General features: G+C 36.2%; 1 protein-coding gene across 4 annotated transcripts; it reads left to right on the top strand.

Moving 5' to 3' along the window:
* Positions 1 to 2,125: 2,125 nt before the first annotated feature.
* Positions 2,126 to 12,734, top strand: LOC119074079 (glutaminase kidney isoform, mitochondrial). Of its 4 annotated transcripts, XM_037180025.1 has the most exons (12): positions 2,126 to 2,551; positions 3,262 to 3,323; positions 7,724 to 7,747; positions 10,255 to 10,397; positions 10,464 to 10,557; positions 10,624 to 10,793; positions 10,855 to 11,180; positions 11,241 to 11,399; positions 11,535 to 11,580; positions 11,642 to 11,904; positions 11,976 to 12,237; positions 12,306 to 12,734. In XM_037180025.1, the coding sequence occupies exons 1-12, from the start codon at positions 2,387 to 2,389 to the stop codon at positions 12,596 to 12,598; spliced, it is 2,007 nt and encodes a 668-aa protein (XP_037035920.1). In that variant the 5' UTR covers positions 2,126 to 2,386; the 3' UTR covers positions 12,599 to 12,734. The 4 variants fall into 4 exon arrangements, with proteins under 4 accessions (XP_037035920.1, XP_037035921.1, XP_037035923.1 ...); XM_037180026.1 differs by lacking the exon at positions 7,724 to 7,747; XM_037180028.1 differs by lacking the exons at positions 3,262 to 3,323; positions 7,724 to 7,747 and having other exon boundaries at positions 2,128 to 2,551.
* Positions 12,735 to 19,674: the final 6,940 nt, after the last annotated feature.

Here is a 19,674-nt window from a genome sequence, read left to right on the forward strand (position 1 = left end):
GCTGTACTTACTCCAAATTCATAAACATTTGTCCATTCGCACTTTTACCTTACTTTATCCTGTCACAGCATCTACCCGGGTCTTTTTACGCTCGAATTAAGTGTAGAGATGCCGGAGACTGATAAGCCATCTAGAAAAGGAAACGGGCGCATACATCTGATATGAAAATGTGAAATGGTTGAATGAATAGCCTCTCGCCGGTTTTGTACTTATTCCACAGTACTGAAGTTTTATGTTTCTATCCAATACCCAAATTTAGAGGGTATTGTTCTATCCGTTTTGAAAAGAATTAGATTCGATCATCGTGCTGACGATATGCATACTAGGGTGGTTGAATTTTTGTATGGAGTTTTGCGAGCATCGCCTAATCGCTTCTTTTTGACATAAGAAAAACGTTTCTAGAACATTATATAGCCTGTGAAAGGCCGAAATGCATCGAGAAATGTGTTCGGACAGGAAACGTGCATGAATGATGAAGTAGTAGATTTTTTATCAATTTTTTCAAAACAATTATATTAAAAGGTGTGACATACTTCACTGGTGATTGGGATAGGACGACAGTGGAATAATATAAAATATGCAACCGAACAAGGCAGCTCTCTAGCAATACCACACCAATTGTTTACAAAATTAGGGGGCCAAAAATCGTACAGTGTCCGCTTGTAAATTTCGTTATTTTAGAATTGTAAACAATTGGTATGATTTTGCTAGAGAGCTGCCTTGAACCGAATAATGTAAAGAAAGTTCGAGCGCCGAATTCCGAATATCTGAAACTTGGCTTTTCCACTTCTTCAGCTTTTCTGACCAAGATTAGGGGGGTCCAAAAAATAAAAGTGTCGAGAAAGTTGGCGGACCCCGGGGAAAACGAACCTATATGACCCACTGATAAAAAATGTATATGGGGCCGATGCGATCCGAGTTGGTTTAGGGGTCGCTCAAGGACGAAATATGTGAAAAAATGCTGTGATTTTCCATACGTTTATTCCATTACTTTGCATGTGAAAAATTTTTTAGCGACAATATCAAACTTTTTTGGTCCAGACAACTTAGATTAGATGCAAGAGCAACAAAAATGCGTTGTTTTAATTTTTTGGAATTTTTCTATCGTCTGGGCTCACCTAACAATATTGATATAGGCAAAAATCCACAGATAATTTCCAAGGAATACAAAGTCATGCTTAGTTACTTTTTCAGTTAAGTGTTAGGTGTCGTTGTAAAGGTAATGACAGTGGCTTTCAAATGAGCTCTCACACAACAAGTTTTGAGTTGGCGCTTTGTCGCAAAAGTCATTTGAAATTTGCCTGAGTTCGCGACCTTGAATTTTTGCACTAAAATCGATTTCTATATAGCTTCAAAAAATTGTTTTCGAAAAAATTTCTTTTTGCAATGAAAGCTTATGCCGTAAGCTCTCGTTAGATATAAATATATCCGATGTACAACCGATAAATGTTTTGGAAAAGCCCAAAAACTGGGTGAACAGTGTTCACTGAACACTGTTCACTGAACAGGTTGGGCTACTCTGACTGACTTGAGAGATGCGAATGCACTTAGAAATCATTAAATCAGTCTCTTTGGACTACTCTGAAGTGAAATAAACCAACTCATCTTAACAAGTGACCTCAGCATCAGTTAGTTACGTTCAATTTTTCTTTAACCCTAATTTTCGCGGTTTTTCACATATTTCATCATTGAGAGACCCCTAAACGAACTCGGATCGCATCGGCCCCATATACATTTTTTATCAGTGGGTCATATAGGTTCGTTTTCCCCGGGGTCCGCCAACTTTCTCGTTACTTTTATTTTCCCATACGATTTTGGACCCCCCTAACCAAGATGCTTCAAGTTTATATCTAGGTCATTTCAATTGGATAATTTTGACAATGTTCTCATAACACACAGAACGATGGTCTATCAATTTTTATCGTATATTATGCAAGCAGAAGAAACTAAACAAGTATAAATGCACCTAAATGCGCATGTCCACTCTACAGGCATGCCTCTACAGTTTTACTATTTCCGAATTTTCTCAATTCAAAATCCCACTTGTACGCATAATTTTCTTCTTTTTTTGATATCTATAGATACGTCGTTTCTATAGGTATGTACACCGTGTTATACACTATGCAGTAGTAGGCCATAGTGTCTTGTGACACATACAGTTATTTTTGGTGGAATTATTTTTTTTTTGTCGCTAAAAGTTGCTCCATTTTTCCTTTTTAAATTCACCGTGAAAATGTTGATTCAACGATATCAGACGTTTAATTAAATTATCTTTCGTGTGTTTGGTGCAGTCGCGAATCTATCGAAAATACATATAAAAGTGCTGTGTACGAGAGAGTCTATTTTGATTATAAATTGAACATATCAGAAACACCACTCCTTCGCAATGTTGAACAACACATTAGCTATCACATTTAGGCATTTCCCTAATATGCCCGTTAAACATGTCGATCTGAAATGTTTCTCAACGTTACTACAATGTGCAGTCTCGAAAACGGCGATAAGAAATGGATATAACGAGGAAAGAAGTCAGCACAATGTTAACTTGAAGGTGAGGTTGAGTGATTTGAAATTGCAATCGATTATTACGACCATTGCTCCGAGATCCCGTGTTCAGATTGATTTGTTATAAGCTGAAACAAGTAGACACGAATTGAAATCTCACACATTGAAGGAAGTGTTATGCGTGTAAGATACAGCCAGTGTGCATTAAGAAATTCGCCATTCGCATTTTCCAAAAATAATTCAATTCGGAAAGCGCAATTTCGCTGAACGTCGAACATCGGTAGTTGTCATGTGTAAGGTTGTAAATGAAAATGAAACGACACACATAAATAAATGTTGATAAACAAATCCTATGCCAAAGGTCAGCATAGACGGGCCCATTAATTTTTTTTTGGTATTATCGAGAAGACAAATATTTGTCGTGTGATTGCCTCTTATAAAAACAATAAATACTTTATCAATGCGCCAGAATGGGATGATGAAATTTCGTTGAGCGATCGTTGAACTAATTTTTTGTAATCTGCCGTTGTGAATCATAGAGAATTGCGACTCGCTTCATTATGTGTAATTCTGCTGTTTCTTTCCATTATAAAGACAGCTTGAAAGGTGACACGACACACCCCCTACATGCCGAATTGTAATCTATGCGAATCGTTAAACTTGCAGCTCTTTAAGCTCATTTTAAATGATTATGTTAGGCCTTAACAGTTAAGGTGTTCTTTTCTGATGGAATTTTTCTTTCTTTCACTTTTTCAGCTAAAGCGTGACTTTTCACAATTTCAACGCAAGAGTCTACGAATAAATCCACTAGATGATAGGTAAGATAAAATTGATAAGAATTTCGCTTGAGCTTAGTCATGTCATCACGCATTCCATAAATTAATTTTCCGAAATTTAATCTTATCTTTGAGTCATACGTACATCATCGGATTGTTAGCTATCACATTTGCTACACAGTACACACTAAACGGAATCGTATTGCATTTACATTAACAGAAAGTTTGAACATGAAGTGGAAAGATTTTCGCGCAGACTAATGGGTGATGATGAAGTCTACATTACCTTTCGACAAAATGTATTGTACAAGAGTTTTAAGAGCGAGTGATGCTGTAGCTCCACTAGAGGAGCAGAGTTTTAATTTTAAATGGAAAATTGACATTTTATTCCAAGGACGTATGACGGTGACACATGATTTTTATACCCAGAGATTCACTCAGATTTGTAGTAGCGTCACGAGTCTCCAGACATGTACGAGTACTGTCACCGGACACCTTTTGTTCTTCCGTTCATTAAAACGTTTATCAATGAAAGAACAGTAAGTGTCCGACGTCCAAAGACTGGTGCGCCCACCCTGAAAACACTTTCCCGAATTTTCATGAATTTTCGCGATTCTTAAGATCCACAAAAATTTTGAAAACTCGTGGAAACGTTATCACGATTACTGGCCCGGATTCACTAAAAAAAAGTATTCGCTTCTACCAGACGGGTACATGTCCTGTTCTCTGAAAAATCGACTTTACTTTGAGGGAATATTCCCAGACGAAGATCGACGAAGTAACAAACAAGTTACAATGTTGGACAATTGTAGTGTCTTTGCTAAAGCTACGGGACCGAAGCAAAAAGCTTTCCAAAAGTTTTATTTAAAGGGCCGAATCTGACATAATTTTGAGAAGACGGAAAATATTAAGGGACAAATGGAAACAATCGAGTCCACAGAAACTATAACGTAAAATGTCCCATGTTATATTCGCCAAGTGTTTGTAGTGATGGAATACATAGTTTGTGAACCTGTTCGCACTACAAAAGTCGAATGGTAACACAAATAGGTTAATTAGTCAACAAAATAGCTTTAAATCTCTCGTCGATCTTCAGTTAATTTTTCTTGGCAACACAAAGGTCCCACTTTTTCACTGTGATTGTTGCGCACTCGTTTTTGAGTATAAACGTAATCAACATTAATATTCGAATATTAAACACATCATTCTTATCAAGGAATTTACGTTTCGTAACATCATTAATGAAAACGTATTAGAGAGATTGTGCATATCACAGAAGATTGTTACGTTCACGTCGGGACACGTATTTAAACTGGATGTATGAATTAATTAGGAAGACAAAAATCAGGAATCCAATAATCAGTAGACAAAAATCAGGAAACATTATTCAGTAAACACAAATCAGGAAAAATTAATCAGGAACTCCACTTATTAGGAAGCATTAAGCATTAAGAAAACCATGAATCAGAAATTGTAATGAGTTTCGGGACAAAATAAATTTCGGACAAAATATCCACATCAAAGTTTATAAGGACGTGCAAGGGGGGATACTCCCCCCTTGACCCCCCTTTGCGGTGGCTGCCGCCCCTCGACCCCGCTTGAATATGTCCTTGAATATAGTCGATGTCACGTAATATAGTCGACATCCTCGAATGTAGTAGAAGTCCTCTAATACAGTCAACTTCTTTGAATATAGTAGATGTCATCTAATATAGTCGATATCCTCGAATATAGTCGATGTCACGTTATATAGTCGACATCCTCGACCGTAGTCGATGTCCTCGAATATAGTCGATGTCCTCTACTATAGTCGATGTTCTCGAATATAGTCGATGTCTTCTACTATAGTCGATGTTCTCGAATATAGTCGATGTCCTCGAATATAGTCGATGTCCTCGAATATACTAGATGTCCTTGAATATAGTCGACATTCTCGAATATAGTCGACTTCATTGAATATAGAAGATGTTCTCGAAGATAGTCGATGTCCTCAAATATAGTCAATATATTTGTAGATGTCATCTAATATTGTCGATGTACTCGAATATAGTCGATGTCTTCTAATAAAGACGATGTACTCGAATGTAGTCGATATCCTCGAATATAGTCGACATCATCGAATGGCGAGTTATTGGTGAGAGTCTATGCAACTCTCATGGAAAAAAAACTAATTTTTCTTCCAACTTTTCATATTTTTCGTGTTACTTGTTTTATGTTTTCCCAATTTCACATTTTCCCAATATTTGGTTTCGTAAATATTTTTCCTAATTTACGTTTCCTAAAAATTTTTCCTGATTTTTGGTATTCTGAATTAAAATTTCCCTTATTAATGAGTAATACCATTTAAACTCCACTTCACTGTCTTTCGTTTATCGGAGAATAACTCTTAGAATGGTGAGAAAATTTAGGTCGATCGTTAAGTTGCATGCACAATATCCCTAATAAATGTAACACAAAAAAAACGTTGTCCCCCCGGTCACAGTTTTACATAAATAATTGCTAAAGTAATATGATGGTTTTAATTTACAAATATCTCTGTATGATTTCTGAACAGTCTAATTATTTGCCAGTTCTTCGTCGTTTCTTTATTTAAGTGGTTAGCAAAATGTTTAGAGAAAAATATTTGATCTTAAAATTAGTGCCCTTAGTTGATATGTAATTCAGTGGATTCGATTTTTTTTTCTATTGAACGAAGGAACTGTCTGAAAGACCAAATTAGTGTCACAGATCACGTTCATCGAAACACATCAGGCGGTCAATAAAAAAACGTTTAATGATTTTGTGTGAAAAATTGTAAGGTGTTCAAACATGAGTTATGTGAACCATGAGAATGGTGTGAACAGAGAAAAGGGAAGAATGGGTGCTGTAAATGCTGACATTGCTCTGCAAAAAGAAGCTTTCGTTAAGCTTTTGACGAAGTTCATCAGGTAGGGTACCTAATGTGATAATATTGCACCGGACGTGGAAAGTTTTTGTGTGAATTGATGGAGGATTGCAGCAGGGACTATTTGATTTTAGAATTACGTTGAAAAATGTTTTAAAAAAAAACTTTCATGCAACTCAGCACAATTTGCAAACTTAGATGCATCTGTTACATAAATCGTTCTATGAATCTTGGTGCAAATTACTTTAATAAGAATGAGTATTATTATACACTTTCTGCAGTCTGCGTGTCACAATGAAGTAATTTGCACTCAATGTCATAAATAATCATTATGCAACTCAGCATCATAACTTCGAAAACTGCGAACTTTAGACGTCTCTGTTCAACAGACTGTTGCATAAAAAGTTGCATGAATCTCGTTACAAATGGCTTTATTATGCTATAGATGTGTAATTATGACACATATCCATTAACGTACAGTAGTGCTTCCAAAGTCGTGAGAAAACGGATTTTCATAAATGTTTTAACGCACTAGTGCGTAAAAGTGCCGCTTGTAAAAATGAGTATCGCAATTCTGGACTATGAAATCCTGTTCCTAACTTGTGGCTAAAGTGCTGACAATTTTCACATATATTGCTCAAAATTTCCAGCTACGAAGTTAAGAAAACAAACATTTTGTGAAATTTGTGAGAAAAAATAGTCTCTGGATTGCAGTCTAACTTGAGTTTTTCACACTACACAAAATTATTCACAAAACAGAATCGTAAAATAATTTAACAAAAAAAAAACTGTAAACTTTCCACAGTAGGTACGGTTTACTTTAATGTTTTCACGATAAAAAAATGTTTGCAATGTTGCCTGCCGAGGCCAGCTTAGGAGTACGGGTATAATGAAGGTTGAGAGAAATATTTTGTTTTTGTATAATCATGTCCGGAGCGATAGCGGAGGACTTGACGCAGTCTAACTTCCAAAAAAAGAACGAAGAAAATTTTTTGAGACGCGGCCTGTCATCTGCCAAATAATTTTTACAAAAAAAAAATTAGACTGGAAACAACCAAAATTTTACCAAAAAAATCTGCGTCGCAAAGTGGCAGATGTTCAGGAACAGACCAGCAAGAAAATTTATCTGCCGCATGCGACGCAGATTTTTTTGGTAAAATTTTGGTTGTTTCCAGTCAAATTTTTTTTTTTTGTAAAAATTATTTGGCAGATGATGAGAAAACCTAAGCCAGCTTGTTTGAACTAATTGGGTGTAAAATTTAATTTTTGCGTAACGAAGCTGAAAGCGTCAACTCTAGCGATATCATTCATTTTAGAAATTGTATTTCAAAGACTGCGTCACACTTTTCTCGAAGAGTTTTTTGTTGGGATTAGGGTAATAAAGAAGATGTCGCGGAATCGATGCAAGACATAACTCTTATCATTGTGAAATTTATTCTTTAATTTTACCATTTTGTATGCTTTTGTACGCTACTGCCATATCATTTTGTTGATGATTCAAACAGTTAATTGATTGCAATTTTTCACTTACTTTACTTTCAATCTGCCATCCTGATAGGAACTATTCCCATTATGAGATAATGTGAGTATATGGAAAATTAAATTTCAATTTTTAGAGATGTTCGTTTGCTGTATTGTTATGTCACGATGTCAATTTTATGTAGATAAAAATCTGAAATTATTAAGGCGTCGATGTTAATTGACTCTATTTTTAATCTGTTGTTTTAAGGTCACGTCCGTTTAATTTAGTTTATTTAGACAAAAAATCTGTAGCGTGTGTTCAGATGTTAAATGTTTCTGACGTGCGTTTATGTAACGTGATTGAAAATATCGTTGGAGCATGCAGGAGAATTTCAATTTTATCCTACATTCATTCCGATGGGGAAACGATGCGAGCAAATCTTGTCCCACATAGTCGCTATTCGTGTCTATTGACGTATATCTATTTCCTTCTATTGGCGCCAATAGCAAATAGCACCTGTCCGAATATTTGCCAGCGTAGTTTCCCCTTCGATTCATTCGCAGTTGGTATGAATTGATTTAGAAAGTTCATAGCTTTGAATATAGGTAAAATCCATTCGATATTATCAGTCGGTCAACTGTATGACTTCACATGTTCTTCTTCATTTCTCCCTCCTCCACATAATTTACCACACAACATGACTTGTATCATAGGGTGTAGCGGTTTTTACAAAATGTGTTAGTTCTTTTAAGGCTCAGCCGGAAATCCACTCAGCTGGTCCATCTGATCATTTTATGGAAGAAAAAAAAAATTCAAACTTTGATTTTGTGCTGCCGCCAGATCGATTTTTGAAAATTTCGTCGTTTTCGGTCCACGTCACATAAATAGATTTTTTACGGTGGGCTCAGTGTACATAAAAAGTTAGGTCCACATGGTAATCTAATCTCCAGACTTCACAGATTATTTCACAAAAAAGATCAAGTCTAAAAAATATTTTTTGAGTTCATGACTGATTGTCAAAGTTCCCCGATGGTGATTTTGAGACTTTAATCTCGCCTCGAAATTTGATGAAAATGTGCAAAAATGTAAATTAAACTTTAAATATGCTAAATGGACCGCGGTGAGTCAAATACAACATCTGATTTGATTTGGGACACCTAAATTTGATATTTATCTGACAAAAAGTTGTGTTTTTGGTACATGGAATATTGGTGGCGAAAGTCGAATAACCTCAAATCAATAATTTTTTAGCTTAAAATGTATTCCCAGGTTCTGACAATGCGAAACCTTCAATTTTAAGCGTTTTCTAAGCTAATTTACAACATTAAATACATCAAAATTTGAAAATGTAAAGGGACGTAGCCACTGGCTCTAGAACTTGTCAACAGTACGTAAATTAGCTTAGAAAACGCTTAAAATTGAAGGTTTCGCATTGTCAGAACCTGGGAATACATTCTAAGCTAAAAAAATTATTGATTTGAGGTAATTCGACTTTCGCCACCAATATTCCATGTACCAAAAACACAACTTTTTGTCAGATAAATATCAAATTTAGGTGTCCCAATTCAAATCAGATGTTGTATTTGACTCACCGCGGTCCATTTAGCATATTTAAAGTTTAATTTACATTTTTGCACATTTTCATCAAATTTTGTGGCGAGATTAAAGTCTCAAAATCACCATCGGGGAACTTTGACGATCAGTCATGAACTCAAAAAATATTTTTTAGACTTGATCTTTTTTGTGAAATAATCTGTGAAGTCTGGAGATTAGATTACCATGTGGACCTAACTTTTTATGTACACTGAGCCCACCGTACAAAATCGATATATGTGACGTGGACCGAAAACGACGAAATTTTCAAAAATCGATCTGGCGGCAGCACAAAATCAAAGTTTGAAAAAAAAATTCTTCCATAAAATGATCAGATGGACCAGCTGAGTGGATTTCCGGCTGAGCCTTAACAGAACTAACACATTTTGTAAAACCGCTACACCCTATGTATCATTTGATCGAACATCCCATAGGTCGATGTCATTATTGTATGTCCTCCGATCGTTAGATCTGTGTGCATATTGATCAGAAATGATAGCCCCTGACTGATGAAATCTAAAAATGTCCTCCGATGACATATAATTAAACACTTGAATAAAACTTGTGAGTCTGAATTTTCAGATGAGACATCCAATATGGATACCACCACGATTTTTTAAGGAAAAAAATCTTTAAATTTTCCCATGCATGCTTCACTACAGTCAGAGGCAGTGAATTTTCAGCATGAATTTGCTTCAGCTGTTTTTCAGCTGATCCTCACATACAATCAAATCTTTAGAAAACATTACACTTTTACGAATGGCTATTTCATCTGTTATCGACAGCGTCGGAAGCATAGCCTTTAATTTTTAAATAAATTTTCTCGACCTTGTCGCCTTTAGATAGTCAAATAAGGTCTAGATTGAATCGGTTGAAAATACTTTGATCAAAGGAAGTAACAGATTTGATCAATTATGTTGGTAAAGGCGGCAAGTTTGTGAAAGGTTATGAGGCCACACTTTTGTGTATTTCTCCCGCATGCTTAATTATTCAAAATTTTAATGCTTTTCGACTAATTTGGTAAAAATTTTCAGTCAGCGAGACAGCGATCAAAAGAACTCCGAAGATGTTCTCTTCGACATGTTCCGGAGTAGCACTTCGGATACATTACCAGTGGGCAAATTTTTGGCCGCATTACGAACATCTGGTATTCGCATGAATGATCCACGTATTCATGGTAAGTCTGGGTTTTCAGTTATTAAATTCGTTCAATTAATAAAATTCCAAAAAAAACCTATCGTAGAAATGATGGAAAATCTCAGGAAAGTGCATCGAATGTCCAATTATGAGGGCGGTAGTCCGGAAACTCAAAATCTAAATCGAGAAACTTTTAAATCGTAAGTGTGGGGGTGTGTGTTTGTGGAAAAATTATTTTTTTTTATTATTTTCGATGACCCATGTAGGGTAGTGGCCCCGAATATTGTTCTACTAGCTAAGGCATTTCGACATCAATTCGTTATACCTGACTTTCTGGGCTTCACTAAAGACATAGAAGAGATTTACTGGAATTGTAAGAGTAACAGAGATGGCAAAGTGGCTGCATACATCCCCCAATTACAGCGCGTGAACCCAGGTAAATTTTTAGTCGAAAATTCATTGGAATTTCTCGTTATTCACCACCGTGATTTCCACAGACTATTGGGGAGTGAGTGTATGTACAATTGATGGTCAACGTTTCTCTATCGGCGATGTTAACGTTCCGTTTACTCTACAAAGTTGCAGCAAACCGTTGACTTATGCCATTGCACTAGAGAAATTAGGGCAAGATCTGGTTCATCAGTATGTCGGACAGGAGCCCAGTGGAAGAAATTTCAATGAGCTGGTGCTGGATTACAATAAGAAGCCACACAATCCTATGATCAATGCTGGAGCGATATTAGTGTGTTCTCTCCTGAAGACGTTGGTAAAACCGGAAATGACTTTGGCTGAAAAGTTTGATTACACGATGCAGTGGTTTAGGGTAATGCATCCGTTTAGTCGATTTCGCTCATCACATTCCTAAGACTAAAGTTTCTTACAGAGATTATCGGGTGGCGACAACTTCGGGTTCAATAATGCGGTGTTCTTATCGGAAAGAGAGGCTGCTGATCGGAATTATGCCCTCGGATTTTACATGCGCGAACATAAATGTTATCCGGAAAAGGCAAATCTTCGAGAGTGCATGGACTTCTATTTTCAGGTATTTGTAGACTGGGAAATAGTAAAGCGATTGACTCAATTGACTCATGCGAACCATACACATAAGACAGAGTCTATCGCTTGCTATATTGCCGTCGTTCTTATTCAGAGATGATAATTTGATCCCAACTTGCAGTGCTGTTCGATGGAATCAACTTGTGATTCGATGTCAATTGTAGCAGGTAAAATGAAAACTTTGCTTTGTTTCGTCGATGCGTTTAAAAATGGAAAGAAATTTTACAGCTACGCTTGCCAACGGTGGCATCTGTCCGATAACTGAAGAAAAGGTTCTGAGACCCGAAGTTGTCAGAGACGTTTTATCGTTGATGCATTCTTGTGGCATGTACGATTATTCCGGACAATTTGCATTCAAAGTGGGCGTACCAGCTAAGAGTGGTGTAAGCGGCGGAATGCTTGTGGTCATACCGAATGTTATGGGAATATTCGTTTGGTCGCCACCGTTGGATCCGTTAGGCAATACGTGCCGTGGAGTTCAATTCTGTGAAGTAAGTGCAGTTAATCTGACCTGCCCCAAGGAATTCCCCAATTTTGATGTTCTACTTCGACACTTCTATAGGAACTAGTTCAAATTTTCAACTTCCATCGCTACGACAACCTGAAACATGCAACAAACAAAAAAGATCCTCGCCGACATCGCTACGAGACGAAGGGTCTTTCGATTGTCAACTTGTTGTTTTCAGCGGCTAGTGGAGATGTAACTGCACTTAGAAGACATAAGCTGTCTGGAATGGATATCACATTGAGTGACTATGACGGAAGAACTGCTTTGCATTTAGCCGCATCAGAAGGACATCTTGAATGTGTCGAATTTTTGCTCGGTAAATTAGAATTTTTGAGGTAATTGTGTACATTGCGTCGTGCTAATGCTTTCCGTTCCATTTGCCAGAACAATGTAACGTACCACACGACCCGCGGGATCGTTGGGGTAACACTCCAGTGGATGAAGCTGAAACGTTCGGCCATCACAAAGTGGTCGAATTTCTACAGAACTATGACAATAAAATGAAATCTCAAGCAGCTATTCAGAAGGTACTGGATGACGAAGCGAAATCGTATGGCGGTGGTGACGGTGCCAGTGGTGATTCTGCACCGCCGAAAGGCAACGTACTGTACGACAAAAGCGCTACTTCAACACCATTTCCTGATGACGATCGCACCGATCCGAAATCCATGTTTTAAGGCCGATTCGTATTGTAAATGTGCTTTAGATCCAGTTCAATTAGCGTAATGAATTTTATCTCGTAAACACTTAAAACTGTGTGTGAGGGGGCGTTCTTAAAAAGACAGATGACAATAAATGGAAAGAAAATCTTTATTTCGAAGTCGTTTTGCCTTACAAATTCGTTGGTGGAATGCTGTCAGAAATTCTTGCGAAATGAATCGTATCTCGTAAGTGTCGTCTCTGGATAATGTCTCAAATCTTTCAATCATTTTCGAACAATGTGGAATACGAGAAATGGCTTCCGAGAGGTCATGACGTCACGTGACGACATCATAGTTTTAAGAATGGAGAGATCAAATCGATATGAAGAGAAATGCAGGAAGTTTTGCAATGGAATTGATCCTTACACATTGGAGGACTGCAACGACCCATTGCATACCAATTTCGGATTTTGATTTAATGAATTATTGCATTCATAAACAATTGTTTTGTTGTTGCGTTGTTTTGTTTTCATTTTGGTTATTTTCAAATTATTTAGCGCCAAAGCGTCATCTGTAAGGTGTATGTATGGGTGTTTGCACTTGCCCTATAGTGCCTATAGTGCATGGTTTTGATACCGTTTCATCAATGCATGGTGACACCGAAATCGATAAACGCACTCAGTACAGATTGTGTGTGAAATCAACTTGCAGAAAATGTTTTTTTAGGAAAATCCGGAATTTTGTTTTTGTTACGTTGCCTTTTTCATATAAACTTCCTAGCCGCTGAACTCAATTTGTGTGTCACCGCCTTCGTGATCAACTCAGAGTTGTCTTAAACTGATTCTTTCAGAACCTTAATTCGCATAGCTATTGCTGCGGTGAATTATTATTCACCGTAAAATTGATTTTCCACATCTTTTTATCCTATAGGTTTGTTCCAAGTAACTGTAAAAACCAAGGTTCTGAAAGAACAGGTTAAGACACTTACGAAGGCACAAATCTTGACAATTCAGACATGTATATTGTTTAAAAAGTCAACTTGAAAACCATTTTTTTTTTGTTTAGTTGAAATCGTCATATAAAATTTTCCAAACCAAGTTTGCGGTACACGCAAATTTTGATCACACCGCCTTTGTGGTCAACTCGAAAGTGTCTTAACTTGTTCTTTCAGAACCTTGGTAAAAACGAACTTTGACAACACAATCGACGACGATTTCATCCACAGACAATATAACCTACACGATTTTGTATGAAAGGTCGGGTAGGCTATGTTGTTTATGGACAGGGCTATCGTTTCCAGCGCCATGAGCCAAGTGATAAATTAGCTCCAATACCAAAATTTAAATTTTTGGTGGAAATCTATTGTATTTTTGTGTTACCTCAAAATTGTTCATGATCAGGCCTCCCATGCAATATTAAGCCACATAATTAAGGAATTTAGGAGGATTTCAAGCTAAAGTAAGGAGAACATAAGGAATTTTGAAGTTCTAATTGATAATGATGATAAATAAGGAGAAAATTAAAAGTTGTCGATCTAAATTTTTCAAACAAACAAACAACTTGAATGGAAATCAAAAATTTCTAAACAGTACCACACCTAATTGTGCAATCCATTCGGACGATACTAATTTCGTAATGAAATAAAGCACAACCAATTGACAAATTATACTGTAAATTCTTACTTAGTCATTTTCGATGCTTCTCCATGCTATTCGATTTTTCTATGGGCTAGACTGATTTTTGCGACTTTTTCTTTTAAAATAATTTTTTTATTAAGAATCACCCTTGGAGCATGCAGCGTCAAAAATGCTTTTCATCAGGTCGAGTGTTTTTGATTGTCGAGGGCGAGTCATCTCAGTGTAAAGAATTAGCCTGTATCTGTGTGGAGGACAACTATGCTTTCGAACATAATTTTGCATTTGAGTCTTTTTTGGAAGGATAGAATCAACCTTTGGTGCGTTGTTTTCCACTGAAAAATTTAGGTTTGTGTGGTAAAGTAGCGTAATTCTAGAAAACTTTCTCAGTTCGCGGTTTGAGTTTCTTCGGATTGGACTGCTTTGCAACGCAAATCTGTATTTTTTGGTCAAGTTTAACGTCAAGCATAGTGACAGCTGGCAAATAGAGTGATATGTGATATTTTAAATGAAAATTTTTGTCCCAATTTTTTTACAGCGCCACAAATCTGTTTGATACACTGTCAACTTTCAATTCTACCTCACTCATGCTTGAAGTGCGTTTGCAACGTACGTACTTTGGCACCAAATGATGGTTCTGCCTGTTTTTTAGCCCCGTACGAAGTACAAAGGGGCTTATAGGATTACGATGCCGTGTGTAATTGATGGAATTCGAAGCAGACGGTAAGGGCAAAGTGTTTGCCTATGTTCATAGATGACGAATCCGCAATAAAAATTTTGTCTGTCCGTCTGTCCGTCACGTCGATATCTTGAGTAAATCAAATCCGATTTCAAAATTATTTTTTCCCCTGAAAGATAGTCGAAATAGTGAGGCTAAGTTCGAAGATGGGCATATTCGGGTCGGCCCTTCGTGAGTTAGGGCCACCTAAGTGATTTAAGGTCTTTTGGTGATATTTATGGCAAAATAAACGATGGAAATGTAAATGACACGGCAAATGATAGGTATTGTCAATACCAATCCAGGAAAAAAAAGTTTTTTAAAATCGGGTGAGTGGACCATGAGTTAGGGCCTTAGAAGTGAAAAACTACTAGGGCCCTATGTGTATTTTACATAGAACTCGAGTAAATTTCATTCGTTTTTCGTAATTTTTGTTTGATTTGGAAGGTAATCGAAGGCCGAATAGAATGTTGTTGAAAAAAAATTGGGTCCTTGGCCTAAGGCCGCTACTAGGGCCCTATGTGTATTTTACATATAACTCGAGTAAATTTCATCCGTCTTTCGTAATTTTTGTTTCATTTGGAAGGTAATCAAAGGCCGAATAGAATGTTGTTGAAAAAAAAAATAAATTTGGGTCCTCGGACTAGGCCCCGGTACTAGGGCCCTATGTGTATTTTATATTCAGCTCGAGTAAATTTCATCCGTTTGTCGTAATTTTTGTTTAATTTAGAAGGTAATCGAAGGCCGAATAGAATGTAGTTGAAAAAAAAATAAATTTGGGTCCTTGGACTAAGACCGGTACTAGGGCCCATTGTGTATTTATACTCAATAAATTAAAATTTTAGGGCGATTTGAAATTTTTGTTTCATTTGAAAGGAACGTCGTACGGGGCTTCGTAATTGCGCTATGCGCAATTTCTAAGATGTACACAATGTGTACTACACATTCCATAATAACTTTACTTTAACTACTATAACCGGCGCAATAGGCTTACGGTCAAAGTAGGGTGACAGACGCACAAGGGTCACGTACGCAATAGATATACGGGTTTGTACGGGGCTCAGTCGCAGCAAACGCTCCGACTGTTCTGATGGCTCGTTTTTCTTCAAAAGTCACTCGAATCCAATATTTTCGAAAGTTTACTTGTTGACTGGCGTTTTACACAACAACGATTCATCTCAACATATATAGCTTCAAGTCGAAATAATACTTTGCGGAGGATATAATTTAGATGACCTTGGATTTTAACGATAGGCTCTGTGGTCAGAACTTCTACCATATACAGTGTTTAAGCAGAGAGTTTTTTGACCAATTAAGTGTAAGTGATCTCGGGGTATAGCTGTCAAAACAGGAGGCAAAATTTGAATTTGTTTTGAATGAAAGATAAGAGTTTACTATTCAATTGTTTGAAGTCAAACACACTACATCTACATGCAATTAAAACGAAGAAAGCCACAGCAACTTAAACAAATTTGTTCGTTAAAACTTCAAAGTGAGGTTGTGTTGGCTTCTCTGTGGATGACGATTGACATTTTGAACGACCTTGGAAGAGACTTATACATTTTGATTGCGAGTTTGTGACAGACTGACAAAAATACAATTTTCAGTCATCATGATAGAAATTCCAGCGCCACTTTTTCCCAGCGCCAGTGGACCGGCCCCGCCAAGCCCATATGGTTAACCCGGCTCTGTATGTATGAAATTTGACAGGAGTTTGACAATTCAAATGGCCTTGTATTGGAACAGACCCACTTTGACTTCTGGAATGCAAACAAGCGATAGACATTCTTGGTCAAGTTTTTTTTTAATCAAACAAATTATTTCGAAATCAAGTGAACTTCGTTTCAAGTTTGTTCTATTGTGTTATAATTAAAAATATTTTCAACTGAATTTGAATGCAACAATGGAACAAGAAAAAGTGGAAAATGAATTCGGACAATATCCATCCAAATCGAATGGCATAATTGGGAAAGCGCCAAAATTGAGCGAAAATGCAAACAAATTATTCAAAACAACAAAATTCACAGATTTGAACGTTCATTGCATGGAAGCCGTTTTCGAGTACTTAGGATTTAATGATTTGTTAAATATAGCCGGAACCAGTAAACAATTTTACACAGCAGTATGTGAGAAATTTTGCAAGCCAAACACTGATATACGCACTGAGATATAAGAGCCTTGGCAGTTATACAGGGTAATTTACTGAGACATCATATTCAATTAAAATTCAAATGCTTGGAATCAAAGGCTCCAGGAAAAAGTTGACCGATTTTTAAACGTCGGATTCGTTCCTTATACATCCGCCGCCTGTACAATGACAACGATTGCGTCATATGGATTTTTGTTGTGCGCGAAATTTTTGAAAACGCAAATAATTTTTGTAAAGAGCCTTTGTTGGAATACAATTTAATTAAATGTCTGATTTTTTTCCAGTCCATTGGCATTAGCTGACTATGGAACGAATATATTGGTCACAACAAATGCACTGACATTCCTTCGCAACTTTGGACATTTAATAAAGGATTTTGGAGTTGAATATTTTAATTTAAATGCTAATTTATGTAACAAAATCGAAAACTATTTGTCAATGTATTGTTCTAACTCATTGCAACGACTATCCATCACTTGTGATAAGAAGAAAATTGTTTTCACATATTTGGATGAACCATTGAAGAAATTAACATATTTGAAAATAGTACTTGTAAGTAAACAAGATGTGAGACTCTTTGAATTTCTCAATAAGGACAAAGTATCAAGTATTAGCAAATTAGAGATAATTTGTTATTTTTATAACCTCTGAAGCGAATATGCAAAGAATCCATTTAGAAAATATAGAATCTTTAAAATTTTGGTCTGGACGAGAAAAGATATATCCATTTACATTTGGAAAACTAAAGCACCTCAGAATTGCAGGCAATTGTGAAATAAACGAATCATTACTTGAATGCATTGGCAACATCAAAAACTTAAAGACATTGAAAATGATCAGTTCAGGCGACACGTATGAAAGGCTTGCCAAAATACTACAGTTACAAAATGTTTTATCCAATATTGAAGAAATACAATTCATATACCGAGAATGCACTTCTTCTAACGATATTTTTCTCTTTCTGAAAAATAGTAAAAACTTAAGAAAAATGAATATAGTTCTTTATAAATTTGATTTCGAACACTATGCCAAAAGTTTGTTGAAAAAGATTTCACTAAATTTGGGAAATAAATGGAAATTGCACACAATAGACCCATACAATACGTCTGACAAGTATTTTTGTTCGCCTATGATGTGTTTTGTTGTTGAAAGAAATGCTAATAGTTAATAAATGGATTTACGCTTCAATATTGAAATATTCATGTTAAATTCAGATCGCCTATTTACTTTTCGAATGACAAACATACATATAAGGTAAATGATGGAGAGTTGACCTAGTGGAAAAGTGATCTTAAGTTGTCCGTGTAAATTTGTATGAAGAAAAAAATGATCGGTCAACTTACCATCCAATAAACCGCGAGTTGTCTTATGACGTTTGTATATAGGACAATTCACGATTTATTGAATTTATATGAAATCGGACAACTCACGGTTCACGTAGGGTAACTCTGCATTTTTATAAATTAATTAACTTTGTTAAACGAAATCTTCAATAATTAATAAAATTTATGTTAATTAAGTAAACAAAAGGTAAATCTTTAAAATAAAAGTGGTTCCATGTAACATAGTTCCAAAATCGATGAGAAATTCAAGTTCAAAGTTTGGTCTTGTCAATTTAGGTCAACTCTCCATCATTTACCTTAGTACAAATGTATCTTTCTATTAATCTACGAACTTGTGCTGTTTTGCTAAAGAAAAATATAATAAAAATTTAATACTAGAATTCAATTTCAAAGTTGAATTATTTTCATTTTAACGCTTTATTTAGTTTCATTTTATACACGTTTATAGACTGAACTATTTCGATTAGCTGAAGCTGATGAAATGCATGTTTAATAAATGTATATTCTTTGTATTTTAACATCTTTGATGCATTTGATCTTATTAGATGGAAAAAGAAAGACGAAGAACAGCGAGAGTGAGAAAAACAGAGAAACAAAAACCGCTCAATGAGTTAAAAATTGAGAAAGTGAATCATGTCCGGAGCGATAGTGGAGGACTTGACGCAGTCTAACTTCCAAAAAAAGAACGAAGAAAATTTTTTGAGACGCGGCAACTATATATATGCGAGAATTTAAGTTTCATTCCTTTGGCCTGTATCACCACAAATCCTATTCTATCTTATTCGCGCTTCAAATACGAGCAAAACGAGCTATCACTCGACTATGTAACTTTAAAATTGCCGGAGATACATCGTTTTGAAGTTGGTCATTTTGATAGAAAATGCACCAAATTAACGTTTTCCAAACAATCAAAATCTTTCAACTTACTCTGTATGTTTCTATCTACCTGTCTATCTGTCTATCTATCGACGGTCGATTTCGGAAACTAGTCAGCCAATCTCCATGAAATTTTGCAGGAACCTCAGGGTGGGCATAAAAATGAAAATGTGATACGCCATTACCCCAGGAAAAACCAGAATTTTGTTTTATTGGCTTCGAAGTGGTTTCTGAGTGTGGTTTTCGAGGGTCGGGAACGCGTTTTCGGCTGTAGCTTAGCTGTATTGATACCTACAGAGGCGTGCGACCCATCAAATGAAAGGTATTCGTAACACGATTCGAACAAAAAAATAATTAAAAAAATCGGGTCAGATTCGTTTGAGCTAGAGTGA

The sequence above is a fragment of the Bradysia coprophila genome, unplaced genomic scaffold (assembly GCF_014529535.1).
Source record: "Bradysia coprophila strain Holo2 unplaced genomic scaffold, BU_Bcop_v1 contig_138, whole genome shotgun sequence".
Taxonomy (NCBI): domain Eukaryota; kingdom Metazoa; phylum Arthropoda; class Insecta; order Diptera; family Sciaridae; genus Bradysia; species Bradysia coprophila.